General features: G+C 39.7%; 2 protein-coding genes across 2 annotated transcripts in view; both read left to right on the forward strand.

The window, feature by feature from the left end:
• Positions 1–1355: 1355 nt before the first annotated feature.
• Positions 1356–6696, forward strand: LOC133976406 (zona pellucida sperm-binding protein 3-like). The gene is made up of 11 exons (XM_062414612.1): positions 1356–1766; positions 1866–1968; positions 2422–2540; positions 2616–2734; positions 2973–3076; positions 3725–3902; positions 4127–4244; positions 5408–5499; positions 5716–5810; positions 6266–6403; positions 6569–6696. The coding sequence occupies exons 1-11, from the start codon at positions 1356–1358 to the stop codon at positions 6694–6696; spliced, it is 1605 nt and encodes a 534-aa protein (XP_062270596.1).
• A 15375-nt stretch (positions 6697–22071) lies between these two features.
• The window catches only part of mbnl2 (muscleblind-like splicing regulator 2), a 57189-nt gene continuing 56154 nt past the window's right edge, over positions 22072–23106 (forward strand). Inside the window, exon 1 of the mRNA XM_062414875.1 lies at positions 22072–22163. The gene's annotated coding sequence lies outside the window, so the exon portion shown is untranslated. The remainder of the gene's footprint in view (positions 22164–23106) is intronic.

Below are 23106 nucleotides of genomic sequence, written 5' to 3' on the forward strand. Positions count from 1 at the left end.
TAATGTAAGAAAAAAAGACACCATGTTTCCCATAACTCATTTAAATATAAACAGACTTACTGTAAAGATTAACATGAGGTATTTTTAAACAGGTGTCACGATTTTGTGACTTTGACCCAAAAGTTTTCTACCGGAAGACATTGAGGTGTACATACCAGATAATTCCTCCAATGGAAAAGTTTTGCTTGCTTTATTTAAAGTAAATTATTCCTATTTGGATTTGATACATCTGCATCAGAAGAGGAGAGCCAACAATGTCTAAAAATATAATTATATCAGACTGAATTTTACATTTTTGAAAAGTGTGTAAAAAATAATGCACAACTTAGTATAGTATAATATAGCCCAAAAGTCTGATAGTACTTTCCCATCGTACTGTATATATTTTATTAGTGTCATAAAAACTTTTCACCTCAAATTTAAAGAAACTTGAGTGCAGTTTTGTGGAAAAATCATGAGTTTGAGAGGTTAACCAGACCCTTAGACATTTCTGTGCTGTCGTTACTGAATGTCACACCAGTGCACGATTGATAACAGGTGGAATAAAAATAATGTGTGATTGACAAGTCTTTTGGCTCATGTTCAAGCCACGCCTCCCTCCTGCTTCCTGTCACATGTCTCACACACACACCAGTGACCAATACACACACACACATTTGATGGTGGTGACATTTGTGAAGTCTTGCAGAAGATGATTATAAATCTCAGTTTTATGAGTGACTCTGCTGAACTCTGCAGACTGTTGACCGCATCGCCTTGACATTTAAGACCACGCAGCACAAAAAACCCCGGAGTTCCAACTCCCCCAGAGTGTTGATTGATTTGCCTCATGAGGGCAGTGAAAGCCACTCACTGTTAGGGTCAGGCTTGTTTCTGTTTATAAAAGTCATTGTTCATTACCGTCAAGACAAGTGGACATTTGGCAGAGCTGACTTACTGCCTTTAAAACATTTAAATAATCCAGAGTATTTTTGATTTTTCCTTTTTTTTACCACAGTTTTCCTTTATGAATATTTCTGAATCTTTTAAATTAATATAGAAGGAAGCAGCTTTGGAGCTGCTGGCACACAGTGTGTAAGATTAAAATTCCATGTTATCCAGGTTGAAGCTGACTAAACAGGCTATAAATGTGACCTTTGGAGCACACAGCCAAGCAGCCACCATCTCATTTGCAATTCTATTTAGTAAAAAGGAAGAGAGGAAAGCAAAGCTCCTCCAGGCTGGAATCCAATCAAGTCATTAGGAGTAGGTGGAGCTTGAGCCAGCTTCCCATATCTTAGTTTTGGTCCAAAGACAGAAGTAGTAGTGCTCCCTGAAAAACACCAAAAACTCTGGTTTTTGTGTGATAAGTTGTAATGGGGTTCAGAGAGGCGGTGTTGTTAGGGTTTGTGCTTCTCTTCTCAGGTGGAAATCTTTGTGCTGCTTCACAAAACTTTAGCCCCAATGAAACTCTAAACCAAACCCCACAAGAACAAGCGACACTGCTGCCAAGTTCCCAGCAGATAACGGATCATCAGTCAAACCGGACAGGGCACAGCCATCCAGTGCGCTCTCCTGTCAGCTACCGGCTCAAGATCTACCAGCTGAGGAAGCCAGCTGTCCGCCCTGACATACAGAAACCTCTCCAGCCGCTTACAGGGCAAACTTTTCAAAACCCGCAGAGATCGCAGGCGGGAGCGCTGACCCCAGAGCTGCTGGAGCTGAGGGAAACTCAAAAGTTGATTAAAGGCCCAAATCTGAACCCGACAGTCAAGCACAAATCAAAGGTACTTAAAAAACCTTTTATCTTAATGATACACATCTGTAGCCTTTTTGATCTATATGTCACATAAGTTCAGTGTGAATCAATTGAAATGGTATTCTAGGTAATGGTGAAGTTTGAGCAGAGGATGCCCGTGCCAGCTGACAGTGTGGCAGCGCGCTGTGGTGAAGGAGAGGTCACCATAGAAGTCAAACAGAACTTCTTAGGTAATGGCTGCTTGAATTGATCAGTTGTGGGGGGTGGGGGGGAGTTCTTTGCCGGGAGACAGGTGGAGGAGGCTGCTGTGGCCATTTCATGTGCCTTCTGCTCCATTCTCTTGATGTGTCTGAAAAACAAAGGTTTCAGGTTAGAGACCCGAATTGGAAAATTGAATGGAACAGTGAAGATGGGACACTCAGTGCTGATTACTGCAAATGGCACAGACTATGGACTTGCAGATCAATATTATGTTTCCTCTTATTTCTTCACTCTGAGAAGGGCCATTCGGCCTGCTCAAACGCTGTCTTTACAGTGACGCATTAAGAATCCTTTTTATTTGTCCTGTGGCTGAACCTGCACTTGCCGTGAGTGTTATTGACTGGACCATGAAAAGAAATGGCCTCAGGTAATGGTTCTGATTCAAGCTGTGCTTCTTCTTTTTTCTCTCTCTTTGTTCTTAGGAAACGGTCAGTTGATCCGTCCAAGTGATGTGACCTTAGGAGGCTGCGCTGCTCTAGACACCGCTGACCACATCCTGAAGTTCCAGACAGAGCTACAGGGCTGCGGCAGCACAATGACAGTGTGTGGCTTTCCTTTACTGTCCATCCTCCGTTGTGTATTTGAAGTCACTGTAACATTTTTATACTCTCTTTAGATGACTGAAAAGGCCCTCGTCTACACCTTTTCGCTGATGTACTCTCCAACACCCATCGGCAACACCTCGATTTTTAAGACCAACCCTGCTGAGGTGGTAATTGAATGCCACTTTCAAAGGTAAAGCCTCATTATTTGGCATGACCCCCCCCCCCCCCCCCTTTTCCTGCCGAGTCCAAATCTAGCCCTGCTGTTTAGCGCAGATTATTGTCTTGTTTACCTCCTGTCTACCTGTTTTATGTCACCCTTCTCTCTACTCATGTCTTTCCAAGTGAGTGAGCGAATATTCTTGGATTAAAAACCATCTCCATGAGTCACTCTAGTGAAATGCCCTTCCTTCCTGTAATTGTCCTCACAGGAGGCATTATGTGAGCAGCGATGCCATGCAGCCTACCTGGAAGCCATTCGCCTCTGAAATGCTAGCAGAGCAACAGCTGCGCTTCTCCCTACGTCTCATGACAGGTGGGGATACGTCAGAAAACGACAAATTTCAAGCTGATGTGGGGGAAAAAAACACTTTGAGTTGCGGCAGGCGGTTAGGATAATTTCCCCAGTGACGGGTGTAATTGCAATCACTCAAGGCCTTACAGACTTTGCTGTGACTGTTTAAGATGCTCAGCAGTGACTTGATAAACCGAAGTGAAACTTATGATGCGTGGTGTTGAGCTGAAATGACATGCTTTGTAGACTGCGGCTGACTCAACAGGGTCACTTAAAAAAGTCATCAATAAACAGCTGATTATACTTTCTAGTTCATTCCAAGTTACGCGCTGTGGGTAACAACTGTGCCAAATGTGCCGTTCATCTTTACAAGTTACCCTTACTTCACCCCATCTCCTGTGATTGACTTATTATAAGTTTTGAATGGACTGTATGAAGTTATGAAGGAAATCTGAAAAGTTTTAAACTAGTTTTTGCAGGCACAGACCCTCATCTGTGTTTCTTATCCAGGTTAATGATGATGCCGCATCTGTAATTGATTTATTGCCTTCTTTAATGTATGTTTGTCTCATTGTCTCCCCCATGGGCATCATTTAAGTTTCATCTAATCAGATTGATGGCACCAGCATTACTTTTCCATATAATTTTTTCCCTGCTGTATTTAATTAGAGGACTGGCAGTCGCAGCGGCCTTCCAGTGTGTACTTCCTGAGTGACGTGATGCACATTGAGGCATCGGTCCACCAGGGTCACCATCTTCCAATGAGGGTCTTTGTGGAAAGCTGTGTGGCCCACGCTAGCCCCGACCCCAATTCTCAACCCAGATACTCCTTCGTCAACAATCATGGGCGAGTATATTTAAATGGGCCAAAAACAGCCACTAAACATAAACAGCCAAGTAAAGAGTCAGCTAATCATAATAATTAATATTTATGTTGTCTGCTGTTTTTTAAAAAATACACTTGCATATTATACACTGTCCCTATTAAGAACATTTATTGTCCTGTTGGCAGTTGGATTGACTTTCTGTATTTATGAATATGAATCCTGTGCCTGCATTTTGCCATATAAGGTGTTTAACTGATGCTAAGATGACAGGAGCCAAGTCTTACTTCATGCAGAGAAGCCGGGAGGATAAACTTCATTTCCAGCTGAAAGCCTTCAAGTTCCACCAAGATCACAGGAATTCAGTAAGTACAGCTAATGTGAGATGTGTTTATACAGTTTAAAACTACAGATCATGTATCACCTAGTCAGACATTTGACTTTTATACTTTTTTTTTAATATGTTCTATTAATGCAGTCTGATCACTTGGGAGAGGTGTGTTTTGATGGGACAAACTTGCAGTAGCTGAGGTGTTACTTTAACCTTTTCTTTCTACTGTTGTGTTTGTCTCTTGAGTGTTATACTGGCACATACTGTATACATTGGTAAGTGTTGTTTGAATGCCGTAATGCTCTCAGAGGCTCCGCTTTGTTTTGGGGGGGAAAGTTCCTGAGAAGCTGTCTGTGCTGCACTCAAATACTTTCCAGCTGAGGAGATGACGGCACTCTTAGGTAACATTAAACTGAGTAATCTACAGTATAGATTGAAGATGACAGAATGGATCTGCGCCCTATATAGTATATGAACCACTCAGAATAATTTTGATGCATCAGTAGAATCAGGTCATAGGTAGAGGAAGTTCTGCACTGAATCCACCCAGAGTTTAAAAAAACTGGATAGTTTTGCCAAAATAAGAATTCCTCCAAAAGCAACAGACTGCTGTCAAATCCATCAGGGCTGTTTTTTTGGGTTTTTTTAACCGTTTGTTGAGAATTTGGTGAAAGATGAAGATATTGTCATATACAGAAACTATATATATGTGTGTGTGTGTTTAAATTGTGACATTAAACCCAAAAATAAAGGGGAACATATCATGCATTGTGAATATATTACTCATAGGCAATCCATATTGAACAAAGTTGACATTGCATGAAACTTTCCTAGATTCCCTCTAACTCGTCTAACTGGGAGTGTTACAAAAGACACTAATGTTAAAATGACTCAACATCTCTAGATTTAGGGATAAGATCTGGTATGTGTAGTTTGACTAAGATTTCAGATGTATTAATATTCTCAGAAAAACAGGATTGGATATGGTGTGTGTGTGTGTGTGTGTGTGTGTGGTTTCACTAAGATTTTGGATAGATTAAAAGATTTTAAGTAGTATTTGCCAATGTTTGGGCAATTCCAGAAAAAATAAATAAAGCCGGTGTCTACTGATGAGAACATCTTGCTAAATAAAGTTACGGAGGTTGTGAAATGCACATATCCATTTCTGATGCATCGATGTGTTTTTAACTCCCTCAGCTCTACATCACATGCCATCTGAAAGCAACAACGCTCTCTGTTCCCATCGACTCGCATCACAAAGCGTGTTCATTCTTGCCTGAAGCCAACAGGTAAGTTCTCAAATTCTGTGAAATAAAACTAATGCAGCTCAATGTTGGCTTAAGTTAATTTGGGAGATTTTCTGTCTGTAGTGTTTAAATGATAAATGCAGGCGTTCACCCGTAATCCCCTAACAAGCACAAAAACAACTATTTTTTCTGATGCTTTGGAATGCTTCACTCAGTCTATAACAGAATACTTTTTTTTTTTTTTTTTTTTTTTTACAGATGGGTGGCATCAGGTGGAGACAATAAGGTGTGTAGCTGCTGTGAGACCAGCTGCAGCGAGCGCAGACTGAGAAGAAGCCTTGCTGCAGATGCAGGTACACTTTACAGAGGCTAACCCTAGGGAGTAGGGGGGGATTTTGACACCATCTCCAGTGCAATCAAGAACAAAGTATTTCGATTTTTATTTATTTCCCATTTTCTTAATGCTCAGAATGTCATGTTTAACTGGCCCGGAGCTATCTGAATGGTTCTGAGGTAGCAAACATGGCCCTTCCTTGTTAGAAATGTTTTCTGGTAACAAAATGTAAAACATAATCAGCTACAGGCTAACAGACCAGCAGAAATTCCACCCATGTTTAGACAAGCTCACTCGCTTTCATTTGGCACACATGCTGTTTATGCACCTTTGGAGGATTGCTTCTGAGCTAATCCCTTTTAATTGTCTGACCAACCAATCGGTCGTGTCATGAACAGTTGAATCAGCTCGCTAAATGCACTAAGTAGATTTTTTGCCCTCCCATGTATATTGGAGTTGAAGGTCTTTCTCCAGATCTGCAGTGGGAGGGAACAGCTGCTCTGGGGCCCATCCTGCTGGAGGAGAACATCCTGCAAAATGAGCTGACGGAGCTGTCCGAGTTTCCTCCAGAGTCGTCCTCTCTGCTCCACACACTTGAAGTGATTCAGGCAGGTATACATGAAGACACTAAACATGTATAACATAACCCCAAAGTGCACACACATTCCCTTTTTTTCCCAATGATTCCTATGCTGTGCTTACCTCTCTAATGCTAAAATCTGCAAGTGATGGAACCCATAATGTTCATTTTCTGCTCTTTTAATCCTCTTTCCTCAGCCTCCTGTCCATCAGTAGCCCTGCTGTGTGGAGTGGGAGCTGCGTTGGCTGTGATGTTGCTTTTTTTCATGGGTGGGGCCATTCACAGCAGACTACACAAACCCACTGGATACTCTGTTTCTACCTGATTTAAGACAATAAAACATTTACAACCAAGATTCATTTTCATTTGAGCAGAGTTAAAGCACCTTTTTGGACTTCTAAAACATTTATTTAGAGACTAGGAGGTCACAGTTCTTGGGCATATTGAGTCCTGGGCCTGATGGAGGCTTTAGGCAACTAATTTTAATGAATAAATGGTTTGGATGGCTTGTAGTCATTCACATTGAATTGTTTTATTATATTGTTTTTATGTAAAATGCCTGATAACATCCTTGTTAATGTGACTGCAAGCATATTATATCCTTTATCTTGATAAGAAATTACTCAATTTTATTTTTAGAACACCCAACAGTCAATGATATGCATTTTGATTTTTTTTCCAGACCTATATGTAGCTCAGCACTGTATAGCAGGTATAGTGGCTTGCCAGGGTTAAAAGAGGTTAAGCTGTGCTGTCCAGCCTTGCAGAAAACGACCTGGCTATAAAATCTATGCTGTATACACAATGAGCTAATCTATATTGCTCTATCAATCAGCACGCTTTGGCGGTGGACAGGATTTTCTACTGTTGTTGAGGCGTGATGCCAGAAATAAATACCTTAAGTGAATAAGGTTTACATATAGAAATATATCAGTTTGGATATACAAATACGGCACAGGCAATGTTAGAGAGAATAAAATGACCCAAAGTGCTGGCCTGTGTGCTGAAATCATGCATGGATGATTTGTATGGTTAATTCTTAGAGAGCTTGCAGCTCATCCAGCCATTGTCCTGATCTCAGGGAGATAATTTAATACACACCATTACTACAGAGCTGCCATGTAATTCACTTGAGCTGCGTGAGATTTTTTCCATCTTTATATGAATCCATATCTAAACCAAAGAAAAACCCTCAGAAAAAAAAGAAAATGATAAAGCAGCACCAATAGCTTCACACTGTAAGGTAAAACATAAAATGCCATTCCAGTAACAATAGTCATATTTTAGCTTCGGGCCATTTTCGGCTTTTCCCTTTAATTCACCCCCTCCAGCTTTCTGCCAGTGGCGGAGTAGGCCTATTCGTGAAATGGGGCTCATCATGAACTGTTGCTCACAAGCCCAGGAAGACGAATAGACATAATTAAAAAGCCCATAAAGGCGAGAGGCAGGGGCTTTTATTACAGTAATATGTGAAGGCCTTGGTTTAATGGGGTGTTTGTTCCTGTGCGCGGGGCTGATGGCAGTGCTAGTTTACTGCCAGAGCAATGCTGACCCCCCTCCCATCTCCCCTACACACCAGAGGCTAATAAAAAGCCATACCTTATGATGCACCAGCAGGACGCATGACAGCAACATGCGTGCACACACTCAAAGGCACAGTGATAGACACAAGCCTCTCCCTAAAAACGATTATTGAGGATGTTGGGAAATGGTCTGATAGTGATTTGCAGATAAAGGAAAAAGAACGGAGAAAAACAAAGATAAAAATAAAAATAAGAAATTATTGGCCATTAAGTGCTGTCCAAATGGTTTGCTCTTGCAGAATGAGGAAACATGATTTGCTTAAGTTCCATCCTCTTTCTTCCCCACTCACCGGCATACATAGCAGCTACATTTCTTGTGACTTTGGGCCAAATAAACACAAAATTGACATATTATCACTATATACAGTTGATATGGCAACCGTGTTAGGAAACAGTTTCGTATTTACATATCCAGCAGACCCAGAGCAACATTAGTACTCCTTTTTTTTGTCATTTTAGATCATTTGTCTTATCACTTCATGAATGTAAGTCCAATATTCCCTCTATATTGCCAGGTTTTATAAAGGATTCTGATGGGCCTTTCTCTCCAAATCACCTCCATTTTGACCCTGATTTTGACCCTGATCTTCTGCCATCATTGTTGAGGGAGGTATTGTAATTGACGATCTCCAGAACCAACCTCAAACACTCTGTCTCTTGTTCGGGCTGTCATATGCTTTACACTTGGACTACCCTAAAGACATGAAAAACACTTTCAGCCTCATTTAAAGAGTGATGCCTGTTGTTTTTTAGTTCTACCTCTTGGTTTGGGCTTGGATTCATGGTGCACTGAAGCAAGTATTTGAAATGAAAATGAATATAGCTGCACACAGTCTTTGAAAATTGTTTTAAATTAGGACAATATGATTTTAAATTAGTACAATGTGTTAACAGACCTAAAACTCAAGTATGTATGTGAGTTTTTGACATGCAAGGATATAAACCATAGTGTGGACCAACTCTTTTCAGCCTGTTTTTGCCTCTTCTTCAAAGTTTACATTTTTTTCTGTGTTCTGAAATGATTGTTATGCAAGATGTTCAGTAATTAAAACTGTATTGTTAGTATGAATCACAGTTTCAAAGGAACAACTTCCGCTATTAAAAAAAAAAGATTAAAAATGCATATAATTTAACATTGGACTGTGTCAAACCTTGATTTATTTAGTATAACTGTAAATGGGATTGTTTTAGGAGAATTTTAAATTCATCTATAATGAATGTTGGAGGCACTGAAGTTACACCAGTAACATATTTGGTTTTAACAAGTTTGGTTTTAACAAGTAAATCAGATTGATGCTCAAGTAAAGAAATTCTGAGTGGCAGGAAATGTCACATTTGTTAGCTCAACTTAAATAAATGTGTTGTTTGGAATACAGTAGTATATTCCACTTGAAGAGTGCATGTTAAGTAAATGATCGTATACTCTAAACATGTATGCAAGTTACTTAAACTCAAGTGTGAGTGTACTTTACTAAATAAGCATTTGATAGCACAACATATATTACCTATTCCACTTGTTTTAAGGCAATCTTTTTGTAAGTAAGTTTAACTAATTAGAATTTACAGCATCAAGGATACCTAGGGTCACATAAGGATCATGTCTGAGCTCCCAGAATCATCTCACCAGAGGCCCAGAGAACCTAAATGTTCTTGCTTAATGTGCATCCAGTACATTGCCTCTAAAATTTCATTTTGGCAAATGGAGCATATCTACAGTGTGTTGTTGAGGAGGGGTGAGATGCTTTTCTGGCTGTGAAGACAAGTGTTTTTTTACATGCAAAACGTGCCTGCAGCTTTAAGAGGAGTCAACAGAGTGTAAAAGGTGTTAATGTCTTGTTATGGCCACAGAGGATCATCATCATCATCATCAGACTGGAGACCGTCGCCCGCCTACAGATGCGGTTATGGCGGCACGGACCCAAGTTGACAAGCAAAGTGGCAGAGTCCTGAATCAGCCATTTTCACGGACAGGATGCGTCACCCTGAGGGCGAAAGCACATGCATACATACACAGGGCACACATGCATTTTTACTCTCATGCACACACACAAACACATACACACACACACACACACACACACACACACACACACACACACACACACACACACACACACACATACCATCAAAAGTAATGGTGTGTGTCCAGTGGCAGGCAGGGAGAGTCCTCTCATGTCTGGCAGCTATAACGATATTATTGCTGTAGACGAAGCGTGCTGGGGAATATTGTTCCACACCATTGGTATGCTGCAGACGTCCACTTATACCACACACTGCTGGTAATGACAGTCGGTATTAACACCAGACCTGTTGGTTGATGCTTTTGACAAGAAACCCACAACATGTGGATTCCTCCTCAAGACAAGAAAACTGCAGTTATTTTCAAGTCGAGAGGACTTTTTTGTCAAAAACAGGCATAGACAACCATTATCAAAGACATGGTGCTGTGTTATTACTCTGAGCCTTTGATATTCAAGGCAGACAACTCTATTATTTACAAGATGCTATCTGACTTCAAATATCCCCCACTTGAATTTAAATAAATATCAAAGTCTGTTTAATTTAAAATGAATTCTCATTGTGTTATTATACGCTTCTGATTTAGATATGCAATATTACAGCTGGGTCTAGTGTGGAAAATGCATGTGCACTCAAACATGCATGTGACCTCTGTCCAGGCCCATAATTAACCCTCTTAATTAAGAGAGAAAAAAGTTGCTAACGAAGGAAATGGATTTAATTAGCCTGGTCTTAGCTCAGGCACATGTGCATACTGCAAAACACACACACACACACACACACACACGCACCCACACGCACACACAAAACAATTAAGCCTCTTTTATCCCGGCTAATGGCTTCAGTGACTCAGAGCCTTTCTCATTAAGACTATCAATAATATGCTGATTACATGCATGCACCGGTCTCCTTTATCAGGGCACAAAGGGACGAGTGTGTGTCTCTGAGGTTTCAGGGGTGGGGCAGTCTGTCTGCGCGACCTTATCTGCCAAAATAGACGTTTGAATTGTTTGGCTGGAGAAGCCAAAAGAGGATCCGCTTTGCCGTGCCTTTATTTCCGCAGTTTATCTTATCAAGGAGGCCACGTGTGTCTTTCACAAGGAGGAAAATGCCTATGAAGTTGTACCGCTGAGGGCTTTATAGGGGCGAGATAATAGACTGAGGACTGACTGTGACTGTAGGGTTGTAGATCTGTCTGCTGCAGCACCAACTCATGTCGGCTTTAAGTTAAACATGTTCCTGCCCACCTTTGAAACACTTGGTCTCTATATGAAAACACATACAAGTATAACTTTCATTTAGCATATCTAAATAAACACGCAGCTCTGTAAGTTCAATTTGTAGGTACACTTAACGTCCAGCTTCAGGCCCACTGCATCTAAACAAAAGACACAAGGGACAGTTTGAGTAATATATCCGTTAGCTTGAAAGCCTATCAGACTTACAACTGCAGCTGGATTATATCTGTCATGTTAAACAGAAATCTGTGCATGCATGGCGCTTAGCTGGATGATGTTTCATTGCAAGATGGTAAAAGTTGCCAGATGACTGTACAGTACATTGTTTATTGGCTCTTTGTTGACCTCAAGGGAAGGCAATGTCAGTCAGCTGGGTGGTCTACCACTTTCTATGGCCATGGCTAAAATATCTCGACAAATGTATGTTCATTAATGGTCTTCTTTGTTGTTCCTCTGACAAAACTTACTTCAAACTATAATATGATGAACTGGAATTGGGTCTGTAACAGAGGAGTTCAGACCATTCAACACGCAGGCAATCAAATTATTGAAATATATCCAGCAGAAATAACGTCTTTCCAAACAGCAGTAAATGTTTGCCACACAGCGTCAATGAGGGGTGAATGTCTTCAACAAATCCACTATCACCATGGGAAGAACATTAGGCCTGAGGATTGTGCCATTTACTGATGTAATGCTATATGATTCCAGGGAAATGTCTTTTAGAGATCAAATTTGAAGACTTAAATAGATATCGCTTGCAGCCACTTGGGACCATTAAAGTGCAAAGTTTTTCATTTTATTATGTTTATACTGAATTATTTTTACTTTTCTTCCACATGCATAAATAAAGTTTTACCCTAGTTTTTAGTCGATCACTGTCTACTTGCTTTTCTTTCTCTTTCAGGCCTACGTTTTCAGGTCGTGTGTGTTTCAGACAGAGATAGGAAAGTAAGATAGACAGGCGTCTGTCACATGCAGGAAGACAATAGGTCTGTGCTTTGACCTTCACTCTCTTCCTGTTGTAACAGACACTGGGGTCCCTCCCAGAGGAGGAGAGAGGAAAGCGGTGGCTTGACCTGCAGAGAGACACCTTCACCACCCCCCTTCACTGCATCCCCAAACTTCCCTGATGTGGGCTGCCATCCTCCCTCTGATCTTTACTGCGTCTCACTTGATGCTATTGTGAGATTTGTTTTTCATCCCAGTTGAAAGTCTCATGTGGCCACCTATGGAGCTGACAGGCAGACTTTTGTTTGGTTCTCAGGCTCCGTTCAGCCAGAAATAAATCTCAACAAGAATTTAAATCTTCTTTGAGTGCAAGATACTTGACTTTTATTGGATCTGAGCAGTCAGACAGATAACTTTATTAACTTGACATTCAAATGCTTTATGAGAACCTTTGTATTGCTATATTTGTAAAACCTCACTAATCTGCCATGTAGGCAGAGCTGGGAAGTCATTCAATATTATAAATCAACTTTCAGTGGAAATGAACACACTGAAGTATTTTTCTATGCTAAATTTCTATTGTTCTGATTAATGATACTAAGCAAATACTCATAAAAAACTAAATTACTAATTCAAGTTTTGTTTTTACATAAGAGAAGAGTTTTGTCTGATGTACTGCAATACAGTGGAACACAGTGATTCTTGTCAACATTTTTCACATTATGATTGACCTGTAGATGATTGAATACATCACATAAAGATCTTTCATTCTCATAAACTGAGATATCCTGACTTTTAGACACTAGTCCCATCAAGCTCCTAAAACACTGCAGCCTACATTTCCCATAATGCAACCATAGCAAGTTTTTTCTTGACGACATGTAGTTGAAAGCTCAGCGCCTAGCTAAGTACATAAGGAGGCTTTGATGCAAGATTATTTTCTTTTAAACTACTGATACCATCTTTTCATTCAACCCTGACATCAACATAATGATATCATCAGGGTTATTTTCTCAGATTTGTCAAAGCTCCACCAGAGCCACAGGAGACATTATTCAACTGAGTTTTAACAGGCTCAGTAAACTCTATATGTAAATGTTCTAATTTAATATTGTGATATTGTTTTCAGCTCTTCATGGACATATGCTAACATAAACCATGTGATGTGATGAAAAGGAAAAGGTTTAAATTACATTTATAAGTACTAAAAGAAGCTCTTTGATGTGGGGTTAATGCATTAGAAAGGTGATCAAATCTGAGCCAAGAAAGGTCTGTAATCCATTGATTTGTTATAAAAACCAGGTTTATACACGTTGGCATTAGTGCACAGAGTATGAATCTTAACTCTGAATCCTGCTAGCTAGCCAGTCAAAGTCTACCTCTGAATGACCTCTCAGACCAAAAGATTAAAAAACAGAGGAGCTCAGGAGGGATTGATTCACTGACCTTTCCTAAAACTGGCAGTTTCCATTCTCCCAAGTTATGTTGTTCCAAAGCAGCATTCTTTTCAACTGCGTGGAGATGTGCCACATGAGCCAAATACAACAGCTCCCAAATGAAAATAAAGTGTTTCTTGGAGGCCAGAGTTCCCATGGCTTCTCATCAGCTGTGCCAACAGCACCGTACAGAACCTCTGCGGCCCAAACACCAAACATAGGAGAAAAATAAATCACTGTGCTTGGAAGCATCTGCACCAGGGAAGTTAACACGGATATGACTTACTGCAGAACAGATGTCTTTTCTGACCAAAATAACATCGGATTCATCCTATAGTGAACCCAACACCTTCCTTTCAACCACCAGGAGGATAACCACAACAAAAGGGCCCCCCTTCCGTTTATTCCCGCTTTAGATGTGAGGTTTTTCGGGAGACAATAGATGAAAATATTCTGGCCTTTGTGTTTGATGTGGACGTGTTTTTCATGTACTTTAATGGGAAGTATCAGTCAGTTTGATCACAGCTCTCAGGTGTATGAGTCTGCACATAAGAGGGACAAGGCCACTGACAAAGGGATAAGAAATCTCACACCTCTCTCGTTTATGGGTTCTAATATACACATTTTTGTTCTATAGACCACAACCTTTAATCCTGATTGGCACGTTGAAAGTGGATGGAATACACAGCACACAAACACAGTCCTTTATCATTCAAAGTGTGCCAGAGCTATCAACCTGAATAAATAAATCCCCTCTTATCTCGCAACACAAAACTGGATAAGCGCTCCCACCAGGTCTGGATGGAGGAAGCTGTCAGCACCTCTATTTTGGTTTTCCTTTGCCTCATACAGAGACAGAATCCTGTTTTTCTCTCCAATCCATCCTCCTGGTTTTCAATCCCCGGAGAGTCATTTCCCTCCATGTGCGTGAGACGTATGTGTCCCGCCACACCATCCATACATGATCCCTTTCCTGCTTATCTTCTGCTCAGCGCCTATATCTTTCAACGGTAGATAAATCCGCAACACTGCAGAAATTTCCAGGTTAGGGAAAAAGAAAACAGGATTTTCCACTTTGTCAGCCTTTAAACCTGTTTGTGAGATTTATTTGCCATTACTCGTCTCCACACCATTACCTTCCCATATCACACCCATCCCATGTGCCTTTTCCGTCTGTTTTGACACCTGTAGCTGCTGTGGACAGAGTGCTATCTGACACAGATTTACCTCTTTTTGCTGGGCCTTGGCTTCAGCTTATTTTATAGATTAATACCACAACAAGAATGTGGATGAAAGACTTAGAAATATAAAAAATAATAATTTTTTACATCCTAAAAGTCCTACATCTTTGATGGATAACGACATAGTTTCCCACTGAAATAATTTCTCGTCAACACATGGCGAGACCACTTTGTCAGGAATAATCACTCTCAGTCTTTGATGGTGTGTGCCTCCATAAAGTCTCTGTTCTGCAGGGTTTTCCATTCATCTAAAGAACAAAAGGAACCAAAAAAAAGCCCACAAAATAGAAGCTATACTGTATGTTGCGCAGCTGTCTTGCAGAGCAACATTGCCACCTGCAGCCAACAGAAGTCAGTAAACTACCTTAATGGATATTCACAGCATCAGGCCTGCTTAATCATTCATTCATTTTCTTTGCCGCTTAACCTCTACAGCAGGCATGTCTAAACTCTTCCATAAAGGGCCGTGTGCTTGCAGGTTTTTGTTCCAACTGATCAAAAGCGCACATGATTGCACCAATCAGCTGTCTGATGACTGAGATCAGTTGATTAAATGAGTCAAACCTGGTGTGCTCCTGCTTGGTTGGAATGAAATCTTGCAGCCACATGGCCCTTTATGGAGTATTTTGGACATGCCTTCTCTAGAGTGTCGGTGAGGGACCTGGAGCCAATCACAGGTGAAATTTGGGAGAGAGGTGGGATAGACCCTGGACAAGTTGCCAGTCAATCACAGGGCTTACGTTTAAACCCAGAACCCTCTCTTACTGTTTTACTGGCTCAGATAGTTGTGTTCAGGTACGCTCTTTTAAGTGACCATGCACTTTCATGTCTGGATGTATCAGTAGCCTATATACATTTTTCAGCCTCCTGACCACCAAGAATGATACAGTGTAGATAGTGGAAGCAAATTGAAAACTGTCCCTTTCATTGTCTCTGTTGCCTTTATAAAAAATGTGTTTACAGGCAGAAATAAATATAGAACTATTATGTACATTATTGTATTACTAGTCTAGAGTTTGCCATGAGTTATACTATAGCATCAACTCTAATGGAATGCTTTAATAGTATAGCTTTTTTTCACTGTGGCTGTGAGATGGGCACTGTTCCCTTTGCTATGCTGCTCTCCTGTGGTGATCTATGGTAGGACACATGATGAAATAGGTGTGTGTTTGTTTAGGATAGCTCTTGTTGATGATATTTCTCTCTTATCTATGGAACCCTAAACCCTTAGTGGCCCTGAGAGGTTGATGGGGGCTTTGTGTACACTGATTCTGTGGAAAGTCAAATGATGTATGTATGTATGTATGTATGTATGTATGTATGTATGTATGTATGTATGTATGTATGTATGTATGTATGTATGTATGTATGTATGTATGTATGTATGTATGTATGTATGTATGTATGTATGTATGTATGTATGTATGTATGTATGTATGTATGTATGTATGTATGTATGTATGTATGTATGTATGTATGTATGTATGTATGTATGTATGTATGTATGTATGTATGTATGTATGTATGTATGTATGTATGTATGTATGTATGTATGTATGTATGTATGTATGTATGTATGTATGTATGTATGTATGTATGTGATGGGGTTTGTACCCCAAAATCTTAAACTAAAAAAACACCATCTGCATAGCATACAACATTTTGTATCCTTACACCAGAATCATTTGTTGAATTTTGAAATGAATGTTAATACAGTATATGATACAAGCATTTATCAAGAATAGGAGTCTGTAAATGTAAATGCAATCATTTGTTAGTGTCTAAAATATGTGTTTCCTGTTTGCTGGGTCCAACAGAGTTTTTAATGATTGCTTTTAGACACTGAAATGTACAGGTATGTTTTGATGTTACTTTCATGATATTCTGTACTGTATGTGTTGTTTCCAGACCGCCGATAACAAGTACATTTCATTACTTGGACAATAAGCAGAAGATGATTTGGGACTAGATTTCATCATTTTAGCTTCTCTCTGGTTGACTTCAGTATGAAGCTTGTATGTCATATTTGCACTTTAGATTAAAACAAACAAAGTACTGTGTGCACTGTACCAACATATCACACTAGAAAAAGCATACTCATATACTACATACTATAACATGACAGCAGTGTATTCAACAAAATGTTAGGGTTAGGGTTAGGATTCATTTGCATTCTTATTCTCCAAAATGTAACTACAAATTCTATTTCTATCTGTTTTTCTTTTGTTTTTGTTGTTATTTCATGATTGTGCTTTGGTTAGAAATTAGACTTACAAGTACATATCAATGGCCACTAGATGGAGCAATCAACCCACCATTTTAGTTCAAGAGCTTCAATGGATGATGTTGCTGGTATAGAAAGAAAAATCATTTAGAAGAATAATGAAGCAAGAGAGTTTTAATATATGTCTGTTTGTCTTTATTTGAATGTTCGCAATTTATTTAAGTAATTACAGATGCTTCCATTGGAGGAAAGAACCAACTTAACCTTTACTTCTCAATCAAAACCTCTACAAATAGCAATCACATCATTATCTTATAGCATATTGTATATTCAGCGTAGGCAGGCCACATATGACTACTTCAGCCATCTGATTTGGATTATGCACAGATCTTTACCTACAGCTAAGAGGTCAAAGTGTTTGTGTATGTGCAAGGGTGTGTTGGCAAGGTATTTAATTGATTTAGCCCCTGGCACACTTCTCGTGCACAAAACACACTCTCACACACACACACACACACACATACACTCGCTGATCCTCCACCCACTCTCATCCATAAATACATTTCCACTGCAAATCACACAGCAAATAAATCACCATGGTTACTGTAATATAATAATTGCCGTACTTGAAGGAGGCTCTGACTGATGATGCCTGCAAGGCCACTTAGAAATCGATAATTACAGAGAAAATATGCCGTGCACCATTCATTTAGCAGCAGAATGAGTGTTTGAATGCCTGTTTGATCCACAGAGCAGGATGGAGTGGAGAAAACAGAGTGAGAAGATGCGGTTGCCAGGAAATATGAGTGGTGTGTGTGTATATGTCTTCTCAGCTCACGTAATCACTGGGTTGTTATTGATATGATATCATAGGGTGTCTTCAGTAAGCTGCTTTCCAGGCTAGACATCATTGAAACAATTTTAAAATTTAAGCTCACTGATCATTTTCAAAATCCTTACTGGATTGTCTTGTTTTAATGTAGGAAAGCACAGGATAGGACCATTTGTTTCATGTTTAAGCACCTTTTGCCGAGTTAGAAACCATATTTGTGTGTTCAAATGTGGTGAATTGGGAATGGGGACATTTCAGTTGGCCATTATAATACTGAAAATCAAGATCAGGTGCAGTTTTGTTGTGTCGACTTAGATTAGAGTGCATTTTTTCATATCCCATTTTATTTACCAGGTGTTCGTGGTCAAGTCACATCACATAGCTAGATATAGAAAATGCAGATACAAAAACACAACAATTACAGTGGCACAAACATGTAAAAGGACGCCATTATGAGCTGATTTTGTACACTCTCAGATGGACTGGGGAATGGCAGGGCTGTGTTTATGTGTCTATTTGTGTGTAAAGGTGTGCACTGTGCTATAAATGCTGTTGTGTGTGTTTGTAGGTGTTACCAGGAAATATGTGGTTGTATGGGAAATTTCTCTTCAATTATTTTATTTCTGTTTTACTCATTTTTAATAGATTTATTTTAATACTGTCCTTTGCTTTGTTCTGGAGACTTTCCATTAAAGGCCACACCCAAATCCATAGGACAAGGAATGGATTGATGTTTGAAAAAAAAGTTTAAAGATTTGAATGTTTTTTCAAATGGAAAAATCCCACAACCAGACGTAGACAGAGGAGGGACATCTATGGTTTGTTACACAGTCTAGGTCAGCACCTCTTTGCTAATGGAGGGGGTTGCCTGCTCCTCTATGAGGCATTGGAAGTGTCCTTGTAACCTGCTGCGGCAGCCAGCAGCCTTGCAGCAGAGGCATCAATATTTCAAAGTGATGGGTGGCCTCTAGATGAGGTTATTATTGTCTCTTACACCAAGGGAAACACATACACACCAGCACAGAAACACATACACAGAAACATCTTCTTTTTTTTGTTCTTACTGGTACATCCAGCAGCAGCTCTGTTAAAGATAGACACTAGAATACAGAAACATATGAGTAACACGTCATCACAGCCAAAGACTCATCCATTTTTCATTCACAAAAATCCCAACATCATTACAGCTTGTCAGAGTGCAAAATACTTAATTACTACCTCCAACTTGACTCTGCGTTTATGAATGTTTGTGTACATACGAGAGAAACAGATAGATAAAGAGAGAGAGAGAGGGAGAGAGAGTGTGTGTGTGTGTGAACATAATTAGCTGACTTCTCTCTGATCCTTAATGCATTATTGAATATTTCAAAGGAGTCTAAATCCTTTGGGCTAAGTGACTGCCAAGTCAGGATCACAGGGCGGGTTCGGCCGTGATGAAGGGCGGTTCAGCCATTAAGGAGTCTGGGCCGAGCTGCTGGCCTTGTGTGAACCTGCAGCTCATGAATAATAAAAATTCCTTTACTGTATTTGGAAGCACTTTGGATTGTATTGGGGGAAGCTGATGACGCCACATTGATTTTTTTTATTTAATTTTTTTCATGCAATTTCAGGGAACAAGTCAATTAGATTTTTAGTGGTGAATAATAGCTGAGAGAAAATAGAGGATTTATTGCAATTATTCCTGACGGAGAACAACAATGAGGGTCTCGCTTGGTTGCGGCTCAACACCACGCACCCCAACCTTGACAAGACAATAGTTGTGTTGTCATGGTAATACGCCATTTCTCCTGACATTTCTGAGATTTCCATCTCTCAAAATTACTGCCAGACTGCTTTCTTTTATGAAATGCCACAATTTAGTAATGGATTTACTCTGCTGTGGGATGAGATCTTACAATCAAAAAATACTTAAAACATAACACAATTGCAGTAAAAAAAGAAAATTGTGCTGGACTGAATAATGATGAAGTCACTTAATAGGCTATTATCTTAAATTTCTCTCATTAGTCTGTTGAGTTTAATACTAATAATGTTGAGATGCCTATTTGATAAAGCAATGAAAACAACTGCAGCCAAAGGATTAATGGTACTAAATTATAAGTAGTAGTTATCATGACACATTAAGCTTTGGTTCTTGGTTAATAAAAGTCTGCTTTTACAGATTGGGGTCCATATTTTTGAGACACTGAGTAATACATGTTTTTCCCAAAATCTTTTTTGGTAATAACCTCACGCTAATGGATCATCTATCTTCGATATAGTTCATGGATCTTAATGCCAGGGTTGTAGTTTTAAATAGTGGCTGTTTGTTCTGTGTATTCAGAAAATTGTTCTTAAAGTACAAGTAGTGGAAAGAACATTTTCTGTGCTTAAAGCTGCACGAATCAAAAGTTATGCATTAACAGTGGTTCGATTGTGTAATGTGAAAGGAGACACATATAGTGGTGAACTCTATGGAGCATTTTAGCATATTTCAGCTCCTTGTTTTGGTTTTGCACACAGACAAAGTTAGTGACAAGCTGGTGAACATATAGTACAGTACAAATCTTTCAGTTTTCATCAGTGGATGGTGTTTACTCATTGTCACAGAAACAATAATATTATAATATGCATTTAGTTTTACTCCAGTACAATTATGAATAAAGGGCATTCAGAAGTTTTACACTTTTGTTTGCCACTTTAATAAAGGCTCTTATATCTCTCACATCACTATAAAAACACAGATTGACTGTTTATAGGTAAAAAATGAGTTCTTATACAGTGTCTTACAACAGAAGAGTTACTAAAAAAGGCACATAAATCAGATGTTTCAGCTTCTTTTGAATCACCCCTCACAGATGATTCAGTATTCCACACTATCTTCCTGTATTCTTAAATGGATCCAGAAAGAATGGATGGTGCAACATGAACAAATAGCTGCAGCAGGTGATTTATGGTGATGCATAACTAGTCTTTTCTCAGTGGACAAATGAGTCTGCCTCAAAATGGATCCTCTCAGCGTTTTGACTAGGCTTGCCTGCTGCAGTGTTCACGGATGGGGTGGATCAGTTTGTTTAATGACAGCGGGACCATCTTCAATCCATCATTACTTAGGCCTTGTGATTAGTAAAATGCTCATCAAAGTCATAGTGCGAGTAAAACACCCAGGTGATCTCCCTACAATCAATCAAATTGACTATACTAACGTGAAAGTGCTGGAGTCCCACACACACCCACACACACACACACACACAATCTCTCCCTCTCTACTGAGCTTTGTGTTAGCTGTAAGCCCTTTCCATTAAACCTGCGCTGCATTAAGCATTTGGGTTAAAAGCTTTCATAATCAGGTGTGTTCTCATTTAGTGTACAGAGATTTCCAAGATCAATACTGTCCTTGACGTGAAAGCTTTGTGTGTAGTTGTGTGTGGCTGTGCATTTGTGTATGCAGAAGGACCTCAGAGTCCAAGCAATGGCCCTATTGTATGTGTATGTGTGTGTGTGTGTGTTCATATATTTGCCTGTCTGAGTGTCTGTTTACTTTCTTCTGTCTGCGGGGGCAAACTGTTTCCTACTGTGATCTCCTCATTCTGTGTTTGAGAGAAAGTAACCACGGTGGATACAGCGGTTGTTTTTCTGCCTGACGCCCCCACAGTTGATCCTGAGGTCCACTTTACAGACTGCTACTGCAACAAATGTAGAGTCAGAAACCCATTAATGAGCCCAACGCGCACAAACAGACATCTGCTTTGGTTGGTTTGTCTTTGCTCTTGTGTGTGTGTGTGTGTTTGTGTGTATGTTTAAAATACATTTCTTACTTGCCTGTGTATGTGTGTAGTATCATAACCAGTCATAGGTCTTGTATCTAGTCCACATTTTCTTACAAACAAGTAATAACTCTGTATATCTTTTTTTGTCATGCAAATTAACTAAGTGATGCCAGCTTTGCAGAAGGAGAAAGAAAAAAAATATGCCAAAAATAAGTGCGTTGTCCAGTGCTCAAAACCATAATCTGCACAACATCAAGCAAATGTTTCAACTCTATGCCTCAAATTTCATTTCAGTCAAGGCAAATAAATAACATTTCTCTTTAAAATTGCTATTGTACTGTGTTTTCTGCTTTTTTCTTCTTCTTTTGAGTGTGAGCCCAGTGTTTGCTTGTGTGTTTGTTTGCGAGTGTGTGGGCGTTCAGGGACTTTTAGAGAAGTATGCCGGCAGCAGCGTTTTTACAAATGCCTCCTCTGCATTGAGATCAATACGGAAGGCCTTGGGGGATGAGCTTGACCTATGTGAGCAGTTTTTAATAATCACTTACGTCTTGAAAATACTGTTTTTCTCCACAGTTGTGCTGCTTTGGATGAGTTCTGTTTTACCTTTCCACTTGCCAGATTCGGATGAAAATCTCACATGCCATATGGACAGATAAAAAAATGACTAATGGCTCTGACTTTTCAAAATTAAATGCTGAAAAGAACACGAGCAGGCTGGGATAACATCAGTATTGCAGCAGAAGAAAAAAAAAAGAGAAGCTCCCTCAATGTTCTCAATGCTCTCTCTACTATTGGTTTGCCTGAGATAAGGCTTAGTAATGAACTTCTACATTGCCACCAGTGTAATGGGTGCAGGCATGTTAAATACTGCTATGACACATCTGACTGTCTATGTCAGCAGTTGACCCCAGATTTAGCCTCCATCTTTGAATTTCAACATGAAAAATATTAAGTTGAGCCCATAAATTCCTGTTTGTCAAACAGCTGTTGTGCTTGATGACATATTACAGTTAACATCAAAGCATTGCCGACTTATAACGTCTTCATCCTTGACACTGTTGAAGGCTTGTGTCCTGACAGACTGTGATGAAGCAGGCCTTGGCCCTGACAGAGCAGTCTGTGATGGCTATGTTCATTGTTCATGTGCTCAATAGGCAGCACATGGTGTGGGCAGCAGTCAGTAGGGCTAAATTTGTGCCTCTCTGCTCATTCCGGGGATATTTGCGACTTGCTTCTTGTTGACTTGTTGCACTCCTTGCTGACAACGGGTCTCTGTGTGTTGCCGACTGCTAAATCCAACCAGCTGTATGCAATTAGGCTGCAAAATGCTCAGGATATGCATGCTCCTCTGCAAAGCATCAAGAGGTGATGATATGCTGATTTATAAGCAGTTACACAAGATGTCTTTTGCAGTTAGATTTTTTGACAGGTTTGAAATAATAATTACACAATGATAACAAAG

Source organism: Scomber scombrus, chromosome 24 (assembly GCF_963691925.1).
Source record: "Scomber scombrus chromosome 24, fScoSco1.1, whole genome shotgun sequence".
NCBI classification, from domain to species: domain Eukaryota; kingdom Metazoa; phylum Chordata; class Actinopteri; order Scombriformes; family Scombridae; genus Scomber; species Scomber scombrus.

Coding starts and splice junctions, on each gene's coding strand:
- LOC133976406 (XM_062414612.1), top strand. CDS start 1,356: ATGGGGTTCAGAGAGGCGGTGTTGTTAGGGTTTGTGCTTCTCTTCTCA. Junction 3,903..4,126: donor TCCTTCGTCAACAATCATGG/GCGAGTATATTT, acceptor TTGCCATATAAG/GTGTTTAACTGATGCTAAGA. Junction 4,245..5,407: donor ACCAAGATCACAGGAATTCA/GTAAGTACAGCT, acceptor TAACTCCCTCAG/CTCTACATCACATGCCATCT.